Here is a 14,026-nt window from a genome sequence, read left to right on the forward strand (position 1 = left end):
AAATTCAAAACAAAACTTCTTTTTAATGATAGATCTTTTATGATAAATATTTTGACTATGAATGAACTTATAACTATTCAGGCATGTTTTTATCATCAAAGAAAAATGGATATAGCTGCAAACTTCTCTTGTGTACGGATCATAAAGTATACTTTTAAATTGTGGCAAACCTTTGTTACTGATGAGCGAATACTAATGTGGGCCAAAGAAAGTTCCGCAATTGATCAAAATACACAGTACCCTTTAATTTTTTTAATTTACACTTGTTGGCTGTACAATATTGTACCTTTTCGCACAACACACATATGTATGTGCGTGTGTGTGTGTATATATATATATATATATATATATATATATATATATATATATATATATATATATATATATATATATATATATATATATATATATATATATATATATATATATATATATATATATATATATAAATTAGTTAAAAACACTTATCTAATTTTTGTTTTCTTCAACACTGTGTTTCACCATCAGTAGGTTCATCAGGAAGAATGTCTAATCATTAAAAAATTTTCAAATTATAGAAAAATTATTTCACAGGTTTCAAGTTGGGAATTCTTATAATTAATTATGTAATAACTGTAGTATTTTGCAACCAGGAAGTTGCATCAACTATATTAGATAATTAAAAAATCATGAAAAGAATTCTTTAGAATTAAGATAAATTTGGACTGGTCATTTGTTTTTATAATTTTTTAAAAGGAACTTATTTTTATGTCTACATTTAGAAATTAATTCTGATTTTTTATTCACTAAATTTTCTTGATCTAAAATGAGTAATAATTTCAAATTTTTCTTGTAAACATAGTATACATTTTTTGGAAATGTTATTATAGGCCGGCGCAGTTTTTAGGATAGACCAGTTTAGCTTAAAATTAAAGTTTTTTTCTTTTAGTTGCCAAATATATTTAGACAGCATAGTCTCTTTTGAGTATTTTTTATGTTTAAAAGATTATTTGTGGTTGGCATAACTTTTTTTCCATTTGCTCTCGGGTAAGCCAATATATTGTTTATCAGGGTTGTTTTGAAAGGAAACAATGCATTAGTAATAATATTTTTTGATAAGCATTTGCAATTCATAGGGCAGTCAAGTTTTTGCTTGCAGTTACATTTTTCAGTATTTTTTCTTTGAGGAATTCATTTTTATTAATCAATGCAAAATTATGGCCTTTTATAATTCTTTCAATATTTTTTGTACAGCTATAGCTTATCTTAATAGTATTTCTGTTAAAAATTTTGTGCAATTAATTAGAGGGAGGGAAATGTTTGTCAACTTATTTTAAAAACGCTTTTCCAATGTTTGTTGAAACATTTTTGCTGTACGGAGGGTTGAACCAAATTATTGAAATTTCTATTTCACTTTTTTGCAATTTTTGTTTCAAATTTTAGCTCAAAATTTTTAAATCCGCTTTTTATAAGAGCATCTTCATACACGTGTTTGGAAGAGTTAAAAATATTTTCATTAGAAGAGTTTTGTTTTAGTCTATTGTTAATTGAAATGGGAATTTGTTTTAAGATTTGAGGGGGATGATTTGAATTTATATTAATATACGATAATTCATCATTAGGTTTTTTATAAGGCCTATAAGAATTTTCCGAGAGATTAAATGTGACATTAAGAAAATTCACAATTAATTTTTAAATTAATGTTTATTTCAATTTGGAAGCCAATGTTTTTGAAAATTTCTATAATTTTTTTTCTGACTTTGTCAAGTTAAGGCCCTGATTTTTTTTTGCATTATTATTAAGCCATCATCGAGGTACAAGCCTAATTGATTAAAATGAAATATTTTTACTAGAGAATTTAAAATATATAAGCCTACAAATTTGCAAATTTCTACTCCGTCATAATTTCCCATTGTTACATCAAAGCATTCGTGCATGGTTTTTTTTCTTCTACGTCTCGTTATTAAAATAGAGTAAAGTTTTTCTGCAATGTTTAATTAAACAAATAGTGTCGTCTGTAATTTCAGTGTAGATTTTTTCAAATTCTATTGTTTTATCTACAATTTCTGCTGTAATTGAGGGGTAAAAATCATTAATATCAAATTGTATAAATGTGCATTCATTTTTATTACTAATTTTAGAAAACCAATTTATAACATCAGTGGTGTTTTTCTACTGTTTCAAATTTAATTTTTTCCGAATAATATTTGTTTTCCGAATAATATTTATTTTCGAATAATATTTATTTATCCGAATAATATTTATTTCCGAATAATATTTATTTCCGAATAATAATTATTTTGTCTAATTTAATTTTACTAATGTGCCCTAGTTCACTTTTTGAAGGTACTAGTAGCCTACAAGGGAGTTTATTTTGAAAATTTGGTTTATGATCTTTTAGTGTGATAAACGCTTGCGCTGGTGCGACTGATTCAATTCTAGCATCTAAATTAAGTGTTTTAGCAATGTTTTGGCCTTCTAAATTAATTGAACTTTCTAAGTTTTTCTGGCTTTTGCGTAGTTATTAGAAATATTATCGCGCAGTAATTTATGGTGATTATCTGGGGCAACTTGGTATATGTTGCTTGTTTTATCAGCAAAAACTAATATATTAGGGTTTAATTTTATATTATTGTCTAACTTGAGTTCCTTTTGGAAATCATTGCTAATATTTCAAAATTTTATTGTTTTAATCAAGTGTAATAAATCGTTTTCAAAGTTTTCTAGGTTAGGAACAAATGGTGGGGCGGTTTTATTTTGAAATCAAAATTTTCTTTTTGGTTATTTTCAATTATAGGATTTTTATTGTTTTCAGATTCTAAGAAAAAATAGGCTTTCCAAGGAATTCTTTTAATAAAGTGTTCTATTTTTTCAATTAAAGAAATAGTATAACTTTTTTTGTTTGGGATTGGGATATTTTTTAGGGAATAATTAAAATTAATAGTTTCCATGTTTTATTTATGTAAAATACAATTAAGAGTGCTCAACAAGTATAAACCTGGAGCCTAATATATAAATTATGTTAGTGTATTCTACAAACAGACTGCTCAATGTTTCTAAAGAACAGAGCAATAATAAATTAGTAAAAAACACTTATCTAATTTTTTATAACAATTGTAACAATTCCCAACTTCCTGTGAAATAATTTTTCTATAATTTGAAAGTTTTGTTATGATTAGACATTCTTCTTGATGAACCTACTGATGGTGAAACACAGTGTTGAAGAAAACAAAAGTTAGATAAGTGGTTTTTACTAATTTATTATTGTTCTGTTCTTTAACATAATTTACACAACACAATTTATATATATATATATATATATATATATATATATATATATATATATATATATATATATATATATATATATATATATATATATATATATATATAATAAAGTACTTTTAACTATTGAAAGTATTTTACTTTATTTACTCCATTTGCTTTTTGTGACATAGTTTGTTTATTTTTCACAAAGTTATTCATTAAAAACTCTCCTCAATAATTTACTCTAAATGGCTTAGTCCACTTGGCTTGCACACCATCTAATTCAAAAAATAACTAATAATATTTAATGAGCTTTAAAAAAAGTTTTTTTATTCTCTTATTTTTTATGTTGAGTTGTTAAAAGGTTCTGCAGGTTGTTATTAGTGTGTATATATATATACTATATATATATACACTAGCTGGAGTTACCCGGCGTTGCCCGGGCCAATATTTAAACTGGCTTACCTGATATTTGTACACAAAAATGGGCCCATAAAATGGTCCCCCCTGACCCCGGGGTCAGTGAGGCCCATTTTTGGGCCCCTTTTTTCGAGGTACGGGGTCAAAACCCAGCTAAGAACCTTCTTCCCCTCGAGGACTACCCCAATGCCAAATTTCATCGAGATCGGTCCGGCGGTTTGGATTTCTATAGAGAACAAACAAACAAACACACACACAAACACACATTGCCCTTTATATATACCTAGATGGAGTTACCCGGCGTTGCCCGGGCCAATATTTAAACTGGCTTACCTGATATCTGTACACGAAAATGGGCCCAAAAAATGACCCCACGGGGGCCCAAAAATGGACCCCCTGACCCCGGGGTCAGGGGGTCCATTTTTGGGCCCCCTTGACCCCGGGGATCGGGGTACGGGATCAAAACCCAGCTAAGAACCTTCTCCCCCTAGAGGACTACCCCCATACCAAATTTCATCGAGATCGGTCCGGCGGTTTGGATTTCTAAAGAGAACAAACAGACACACACACAAACACACATTGCCCTTTATATATATTAAGATATATATATATTAGTGTGTATATATATATATATATATATACTTTTTATATATATAATATATATAAATATTATATATATACACAGTATATATCTCTATCTCTCTCTCTTTCTCTCTCTCTCTCTCTCTCTCTCTCTCTCTCTCTCTAAATATATATATATATATATATATATATATATATATATATATATATATATATATATATATATATATATATATACTTTTTGCAATTTATTGAATATAGATCAAGAACAACTGGTCTTAATCTTGCACAAAACATAATCTCTTCAGATTATGATATTTGTTTTTATATCCAATAATGTAGTGGTCCTAGTTATGATTTGAAGGAGCAATGTCTGGAAAATTAAATTTAGATAAGTGCTTGGCTTTATTAGCTTTTAATACCAATGAGTTCATAATTGTAAATAAACATAAACTTTTTAAAAAAAAACCACTAAATGCACTAAAGTTTTTCAACACATTCAATAAACTTTGCTTTATTTAAATAATTAATGTAGCAGTTGAATCTCAACATAAATTCAAATTTATGTTGAGATTCAACTGCTACTTCTTCCATTAAACCAAATAAAACTGGTGAATTTATGATAATTTTCAAGCATGCGGTAACACTTTGTGAATGAAAGCTGGGATCTTGAACCAATTAAATGTCTCTAACAATTTATTTATGTTTTAATCAATTTTTCCTGGATCAATTGGGTCTTTGCAATTCATTGCAATTTAAATGTTTTGTAACCTGATGGTAGTTTCTTCATCTATTTCTAAAGTTTTGCTGAGTAATAAAGAATCAGAAAAATTTTTGGTATTACGTGTCCTTATTCCGCTAGGTCCTGGTTTTTAAACTCTCAAACCGAATTCTTCAAACATCCTATCATAAATAAATTTTTTATTATAATTCTATAATAATATGTAGAATAAATTCAAAAACCTAATCCAAGAATGCAGTGGTGAAATGTCATAGTACATCTGTAACAAATCCTTCATAGTACATCTATAACAAATATAAAATAACTTTATTCTTTCAAGAACAACGCAAAAACAAATTAACTTTAGTTTTTTATGCTTTAAAATCTTTTTTTTTATTTTTTATTTATAATTAGTGAAGAATGAAAAAAAAATTATTTTTACTCTAAGACATTTTTTATTTGTTTAAAAAGCCATTAATTTTTTTAAAATTATATAGCGCTTAAGATCGCGGATGATGATCAGTCACACTTCTTATGTTAGACAGTCATACTTCTTATGGTAGCTACTAGACACAGTCACACTTCTTATGGTAGTTAGTAGACACAGTCACACTTCTAATGGTAGCTAGTAGACACTATAGATTAAAAAATATCAAAATTAAATTGTTAAGAACATAAAATTGAACAATTTTTTATTTTTCTGTCAAAGTTGAAATTTAATACTTAAAAAAACACAAAGGTCAATTTCATCTCTTTTTACAGCCGATTGTTTTACTTTTTAAATGATTTAAAATTTATACAAAGCATTTATGGAGATTCATTGGTCACTTGAGACATAATTAAAAAAAACTCCATTAATCAAGTAAACAATTAGCATATTTCATTCAACCCCCTAATTTACCGTTTCGTTTTACATTATTTAACCCATTCACTGTCTTTAATCCATAAATTCTTATCTGAAATAGCAAGTTTATATTTTGAAAAATGATCCTGACCGGCGTAAATAGTTATTTAATGGTACATTTCAAGTTTTCTGATACAAAATTCCAATTTATTTTATGTTCATTTTTTAACGACAACAAAAAAAATTATTTGTGGCCAAAAATTTAACAATTTATCAAAAAAAAGAAGTTATTTTTTAATAAGTTTTAATTTTTTATTTATCTTATTCAGAGATAAAAAGTTTATTCTATAATTAAGAGATAAAGATTTGTCGTAACTATTTTATTGCATCCTCTATTTCATTCTTTCTCATTTTAAACATTTTAAACACTATTTAAACTTTGTAATTTAATTTTGTTTAGACTATGTTGACCGAAGTCTTGTGTACATTTCTTTGTTTTATAAATCTAACTTTTACGATGTTATAACAAAATTCATGTTTATAAAATTGTCATAGAAGACGATTTTATTGCTTAATTCCTTCATAATATGTTTTTTCTTTCAGACGTTTACTTAAAAAATCTTTTACGGCGTGGATCACATACGTGAAGTTCCAAGCAAATGAACGCCAAAGAGAAATTGGTCGCGAACTTCTCAGAAAAAAAGTGCAATTGTGGTTGCCGGACTATTTTGGAAAAACACAACAAGAAGAAAATGATTTGGGGAAAAAGCAATATGAAGAGTGTATAAGGGATTTCTAAATACTTAATAAATACTGATTTTAAAAATATTTTACTAATCAATGCTAATGCATTAATCTATACAATACATCAAATATACAACAATATATACAATAAAACCTTACAATATTTTCATTCTAAATATATTAGTAATGTTTCGATATGTAAAAGATAATAAAACGTAACAATTGGGTAAATTAACGTTTGTTTTATTTCCTTTAGGCGTTAGTGACATCGTCAACATTTATACAATGTTGGCGTGTCGTTGGATAGGTATCGTTGCTCGCTGAGGTCAAAGTGAATTAATTATTTTTAAAAACTTTGAAATGAACTTTGGAATTCATCCTTAGGATAAGGACATGGTATGTGGTAATTTGCCAATTAGATGCATCTGTAACTAGCTACACCTTATTCAACTGGTTACAGATGTACAGATACAAATGTTTTATGAGCGTATGTTGTTATATCATTTTTCAGGCATTTAGTGCTTAAACGGCGAGTCGTTTAAATGTAGCATTGCTCTGGCACAAAATCCCTAACTATAAAATATAATATAAATGTATATTGTGGTTTTTTTGTCACCAACCCTCATTATATACTGGAATAAAACACTATTTGTACCATCACACTTATATCTAACCAATTATTTACCACTTATATATAACCAATCATTGTATGCATGTTACACTGCACGCCACTTTCTGCCCTCTGGTCTCATAGCCAATGCGTAGGTCTGTGGCAAACTTGCTAATGGGATGCTCTGAGAAAAGTACTTTTAAGATAACACAAAAGAATACTTTGACAGATAGCCTGGTGTACACCTAGACTTGACTTCTTGTGGGATACCGGTCAAGGATGAAAGCTAGGGATCCTCTTGTGTTCATACTGCGCTCTGAGATACTCGTTTATACATATTTATCCATGGAACATTCGTACAAAACATGTATCTATATTCTACATTTATACTACTGATTACGCAGACAACATAAGAACTACTTATAAAACGAATAATTTTACTCCAGCTCTTATACATTTTATAAGTCCCAGTTACACATTAACAGTTAAGCTATTTGAGACCACGACTATTTTATTGTTCCTATAGTATTTATAACTTTTTATTATGATTAGTTATAATATTTTGCTCCTTAGCAACTTTTTATTTTCCAATGGACATCTGTTTTTTTGCACTTTTATCTCACTCTGCTACCTTCTTTTTAATTCCTTTTGCTTCTTTAAGGCGTTTACTTCTTGGTCCGGCTTCAAAAAAATGCACTGCATTTACAAAAATTGTGACAACTACCGCCTCAGTACAAATCTTGAAGGACCACAACGAGTAAACTTTGATAGTGATACCTTCTGTAATAAGTAAAATCCATGCCAAATTTTTTTTAATTTTTTTCAACTTTTATCATTCCGTGCGTTAACGCGACGGGTGTTGGATCTATCGATATAAGCGGTTCACACTCTTAAATCTTCTTGTGTAAATCTTCTGTTGCAGACAAAAACTTGCAAAAAAACAAGCAAAGCTTAAACTTCATCTAATTCCAAAGTGTCTAGCCTGCTAATGTAGTTTCCAGAACTGATAATTTATTTGTCACAACGATTCCGGCACTATTTGCAAATTTTTTAAGTTTCAACATTTTCATCTACCAAATAGGTACTCTTGTTAACGAATCAGTCATATATTCTTTTGATGATGTTAACTTCACGTCAACCTCCAAGTTTTAATTGTGAACTAATTTCCGAAACGCGTAGTTTTTTTCCGTATTAATATTTGACTTGACACTTTTGACTTCAGTTTCGATTTTCCCGACTAGGTCAATAGATGTCAGAAATCCAGTAAAAAACAATTGCAAAGTTTATCGAGCCTTTATGCCAAATCCATATTTCCACTATCCAAAACGGCGTACAACTGTCATATGAACTTCATATCGGTCCTTACGCAGCAATGATGCGTTTTCAATTATGGCTCCACCAATTACAAGGAAATAGTATAAACCCACACTTAACCTTTACACATGAAGACAATTCACACTTTACCTTTAAACAAGCAAGACCTTGTGACACATACTGGTTTCGCTTATTGATTTCAAGCTTTCTTAAATTTTTTACTGAAGCAACAATAACAAAAAGAAGCTGTTTAGTTTCCATTAATTATTTTTACAATAGCCATATAATAATGATAAAAATATATGTAATGATAAGAAGGAACTATAATTGTAAAAATTTGAATAATTATAAAAGATATCAAAGTTAATGCAAGTCAGAGTTATAATGAATAAATTAAGCAGGGGGAAGGAACAAATAAGGGGAAGGGGCAAACCAGAAATGTATGAGATACCCGACTATCCGAATACTATATATTCGTTAAAAAACCGACTATAACCTGGATATCACCGACTTTGGGAAAGTTTGAATTTCTCAAGAAAAATGTGATTTTTTTTAAAAAAAAAAAGCATTGAATTCCACGAGTTTAAAAAATCAATAGGTCAGTTACGTAAAATCAATTACGTAACAGAGAAATGTCGAATTAGTTAAAAGTTTTTTTTTTCAATGTTTTAAAAATTTATACGTTAGGGAAGGGAGGTGATTAGCAATAAATAATGCACACGTACGCAAAGATGGAAGGGAGGGGGGGATGGGATCGTTATAAAAGTACAGGTACGTTAAAGGGAGGAGGGGGTCCTTAATCAGTGATTTTACTGCGTTGTATTTTATAGATGTCCTCTTTGAAATTGAGAGTTTTTGTTAACAGAGTAAAAATCGTTGGAAATGTTTACAATAAAAAAATTTTTAAAAAGAATAAAATTTCCATTGATTTCGTTTTAAGAAAATTATTTGACAGGATCTCAGCCTCACCACAAGTTTCACATTTTATTAAAACAAAGTTTTATCACAGCCATTAAGCCTGGATCTCCATTCTTTTAGTTATTCCGCGACATTTTAAACCATTTTCTGTTCGAAATATATTTTATAATAAAAGATATAAATTGAAAATAAAGCTTTTATTCAGTAAGCTTTTTTGCAAATAAAAGCACTTGTTGTTTGTCTTTGTATCCTGTAAACTTGTCTACGACTTCACCGTTTTTTATCGCAAATACAGCTGGAACAGCAGTAACCTAAAAATATTGTGATTTTACAAATCTGGCAATAAAAATAGAAAGACAAATAAAGACAATTATTTTAAACAATTATAAAAAAAAATTTTAAATAAAAAAAACAACAAAATAAAACACTTCCAATAAGATTATTTGTACAACTAATCTGCTGGAATATATGGATTCAGTAACGACAGGTGTTGCAAATGGTAAGTCATTTAATATCCTTTACACTGATTTCACAAAAGCCTTTAACAAAGTATTACTAAAAAAAGTATTACTAAAACTTGAAGCATGTGGCATTGGACCTACATTATTAAAGCGAATAAATTACTTTTTAACTGATAGAAAGCAAAGGGTTGTACTTGGAGACTGTGTATCACCATGTTTTGTTTAAATATATCAATAAGCTTTCAAGTCAACTTACAAATCAAATGTTATATGCAAATGATTGTAAAGTAATAGCTGAGATTAATAATGAAACTAGTTGCTTTACAAGATGGCATTGTTATATTAGAAAACTGGACAACAAACTGAAAAATGAAATTCAATTTTGAAAAATATAAAACCATGCATATCACTATTAAAAATATTACTCATAAATATTTAATGACTAACTTTAACAGTAATGTAGAATTGATTACTACCAAATTAGAAAAAGATCTTGGCGTATTCATTTCAAATGATATAAGATAGGAACCACAAATCAAAATGGCTTCATCTATTGCAAACAACAACTTTGGTATAGTATGCAATTTAAGCATAAAGAAAAGGAAATAATAAAATTGTTGTATTGCAGTTATATCTGCAATACAACATTTTTTGAAAAATTATCTGTTTTATCTATTAATTGTTATGTTACTACACAAAACTGATTTATGATATATTTTTTAAATTCAAATAGTATATATGGTAAAAATATAACATATTATATAATATATAATATGGCAATAAATGAACCAAAATATTGAATACTGACTCAGTCACTTTTAATTAATTGTGATTAATACCACAATTAATTAAAATGTTACCAATGTTACGGAGCTTTAACTTTCTTGGAAGTTATTGACTTTCACATCCAACTCCGAATTCGGCTCCAATAACTTTAAACTGGAAGTTTAATGAAGATTTAGAATGCAGTGCATCATATCAAACTTGTTTGATGTGATTCGAAAAAATTATATTTTAGAAAAACATTTATTAAGTTGAATTACTTTTGAATTACAAACTTAGTAGGGCATGAGTGTAGTATTTATCTACTAGTATTTATCATAAGTGAAGTCTAAACGATGGAAGCAAAAATAAAGTGTTATATGGCAGTACTTCAATGTAGTTAAAGACAATAAAACAAATTTTGAAGTTTGTGGGAAAATATATTCAAGAAAAGTACAACTACATCCTTAAAAGGCCATTTAAAGTCTTTGCATGCAAGTGAATATAAATAATTTATTCAGCTAGAAAAATAAAATAAAAAGTATCCCTTGACTTCAACTCCTTTTCAAGAGACAAAAAAATAAATCACTTTCAAGATGGTTTAATGAGGAATCTAAAATCTAAAAAATCTTTTAATCTCAAGTCAATGGATTGCCCTGCAGAATCTACCTTTCAATTTTGAGGAAGATATCAGATTTATACCACTTTTACAATTTAGTTTGTTAAATTATTAGTTAAAAGAAAGGCATGTTTTTACTTGTAATAAACTTTATCCGAAATTGGCAAGTAAGATTACAAGTTTCATTTACTACTGATATTCGGACTGAACCAAGTTCCAATATTTTCTTATTAAATTTGATAGCGCACTGCATCACTGAATGTTTTAAAAAAATTGAACTTTTTTTAAAATGCCATTAAACTGATGATGCACAGGAGATGTAATTCATAAAAAATTTAATGAGATGCTGCCAAAATGGCACACAATTGTTAGATACTAATGAAGAAATCAAAAAAATAATATCAAAATGAAAAAAAATTTCTACACATTTTAATCATTCTTAAATTGCTCACATGGCAAAAAGTTTGACTCTGCAACTCAATTAAGAAGCTTTTGGGTGGTGCAAGAGTGTAATACGCAGTAAGGAACTTACATTTATTATAAATACTTTTTTTAATTTTTTAAAATTTATGACTTCGGGTATTGTTTTATTTTCATTTACATTTATTTACTTTATACATGCTGGAAAGAATAATTCAAATAAAAAATTCATTGTGTCTGTATGCTAGTAACCACATCATCCTACAAGTATTTCCTAAAAATGGCTTCATATCATTAAATTATTGTCTATTCTTCAACCTTTTGAAGAGATTACCAGAAATACGAGTGAGAGTACAACTACCATTTCATCAGTAATTCCACTAATATACATTCTAAAACACTCATTACAATTTGAAGAAAGTAAACCAGAAACAAATGAAGTATTTAAAACCACAATAAATAAGATCAATTAAAATCAAGATTTTCGGAACAGTATTTTAAAAACTATTTTTACATATTTAGATTCTCATAAGAAAACGTATATCTGTTGAAACATGTAACAGTTAAGTTTCTTGACAACATATGTAACTCTGTAAATCATGCAGTAGGTAAAGGTATTGAGGCTTCTGCTGAAAATGGCAAAGCTATCATTGCTATCAGCAAATGAACCGAAAACAAATGTAAAATCAAATATCAAATATATTATATATCAAATCCTTATCAAATATATTGATGAGTAGCTATCATGAGAATGTTATCACGACAACAAACATCCAACATTTTGATAAACTTATCAAAATGTTGGATGTTTGTATTCATTAAGTAATAAATGACTTCCATTCATTACTTAATGAATACAACAAAAAAAACAAATTCTAATAAGTGAAGATCCAACTTCAACTTCAATTAACTAAATTTAAAACTTTCCACTCCAACTCCGGATCTGATAAAACTGTTGCCATAATATTTCTAATTTAAGATTCTTGTGTATTCTTATTTTGAAACAAAATAAGAATACACAAGGATAAATAAGAGTACTAAATCTCATTAAGTAAAAATGTTGTCTTTGTTATGTAGAAATAACTGATATTTGATACATAATGGTTGTGTAAAAATGTTGCCTTGTTACATAAAAATTTTACCTCTCTGATTTTTCAGTTTTTTATAAACTCTAAGAAAATACCTGAAATATTCTTAGGTAAACCTTAAAAAAATCACCTCATATTCCATAGCTAAATCTTCATGTTGATCAACATCAACTTTTGCCAAATTCAATTTTCCTTCAAAACTATCCACAACTGATGCAAGAACTGGTGCAAGCTGTTTGCAAGGCCCACACCAACTAAAAATATGTAAAAAAGCTGTATAAGGCAAAAGTTAATACTTTTGCATTTGTAATACAATTTGCTAAAACAACAAAAAAAAAAAGACATTTTGGATAACTGTTTGTTAGAAAATAATGAAAGTAAAAAAAATCTCATCAATTAAATAGCTTTTTAAAGTTTAAACCTAGCATGGAAGTCAACAAGAACAGGAACTTTCGATTGAACTACTTTATCATTGAAATCTTCTGGAGTCTTTATATCAAAAGATAGTAATCTTTGCAACCTTGGAGTATACTTGTAACTATTAACAACGATTCGACGGAATACAGATAGCATCATTGTTATTAATTTTACTACATTAAAATTATAATATGGAAAAAGTTTTATTCAAATTATGTCTTGACATTTCTATTAATATGATTTTAATTGAGTTTAAAAAGGATGCAAAATGTGGAATATGAAACACTGCAAAAGTGGTTTGTATAGACCACTGTCACAAGTAGTAAGCGACCGGGGCTATGGCTGGGGCTAGGTTTGATAACACATAGCTGTGACTGGGGCAAGGTTTATGACCAGGGCTGCATAAATATTGATAGAACCTATAAAAATGTTATTTTAAATTAAAATTTATGACATGAATTTTTTTTAAAAACAATATTTTATAGGATTTATCAGTTTTAATGGAGCCCCGGCCAGGTTTATGACCCGGGCTGCATTAATATTAATAGATCCTATAAAAGTATTGTTTTTAATTATAACTCAAATCAAAAATTTTAATTAAAAATAACATTTTTATAGGATCTATCAATATTTATGCAGCCCTGGTCATAAACCTGGCCCCGGTTGCGGCTATGTGTTATCAAACCTAGCCCCGGCCATAGCCCCGGTCGCTTACTAGTCACAAGAATATATTTTTATTCTTGTGACTATGCATAAACCAAAAGTAAGTACAAGAGATTTACAAACAATTTTCTACACAGATATTTACCACCCAAATATTACCATATAGAATAAAGGACTCCCTGAATTAAAAGATTCCC

At 28.3% G+C, this 14,026-nt stretch overlaps 2 protein-coding genes across 2 annotated transcripts in view; one reads left to right on the forward strand and one right to left on the reverse strand.

Annotated features, from left to right (window-relative positions):
- LOC105845238 (coiled-coil domain-containing protein 191) overlaps positions 1 to 6,792 on the forward strand; it is a 43,087-nt gene extending 36,295 nt beyond the window's left edge. The window contains exons 12-13 of the mRNA XM_065788824.1: positions 82 to 236; positions 6,417 to 6,792. Coding sequence (XP_065644896.1) covers positions 82 to 236; positions 6,417 to 6,612 — 351 coding nt within the window. The 3' untranslated portion in view covers positions 6,613 to 6,792. The remainder of the gene's footprint in view (positions 1 to 81; positions 237 to 6,416) is intronic.
- A 2,750-nt stretch (positions 6,793 to 9,542) lies between these two features.
- LOC100214065 (thioredoxin, mitochondrial) lies at positions 9,543 to 13,366 on the reverse strand. The gene is made up of 3 exons (XM_065788825.1): positions 13,171 to 13,366; positions 12,880 to 13,003; positions 9,543 to 9,710 (listed from the first exon to the last, which is right to left on the reverse strand). The coding sequence occupies exons 1-3, from the start codon at positions 13,323 to 13,325 to the stop codon at positions 9,597 to 9,599; spliced, it is 393 nt and encodes a 130-aa protein (XP_065644897.1). The 5' UTR covers positions 13,326 to 13,366; the 3' UTR covers positions 9,543 to 9,596.
- Positions 13,367 to 14,026: the final 660 nt, after the last annotated feature.

The sequence above is a fragment of the Hydra vulgaris genome, chromosome 01 (assembly GCF_038396675.1).
Source record: "Hydra vulgaris chromosome 01, alternate assembly HydraT2T_AEP".
In the NCBI taxonomy this organism is placed as follows: Eukaryota; Metazoa; Cnidaria; class Hydrozoa; order Anthoathecata; family Hydridae; genus Hydra; species Hydra vulgaris.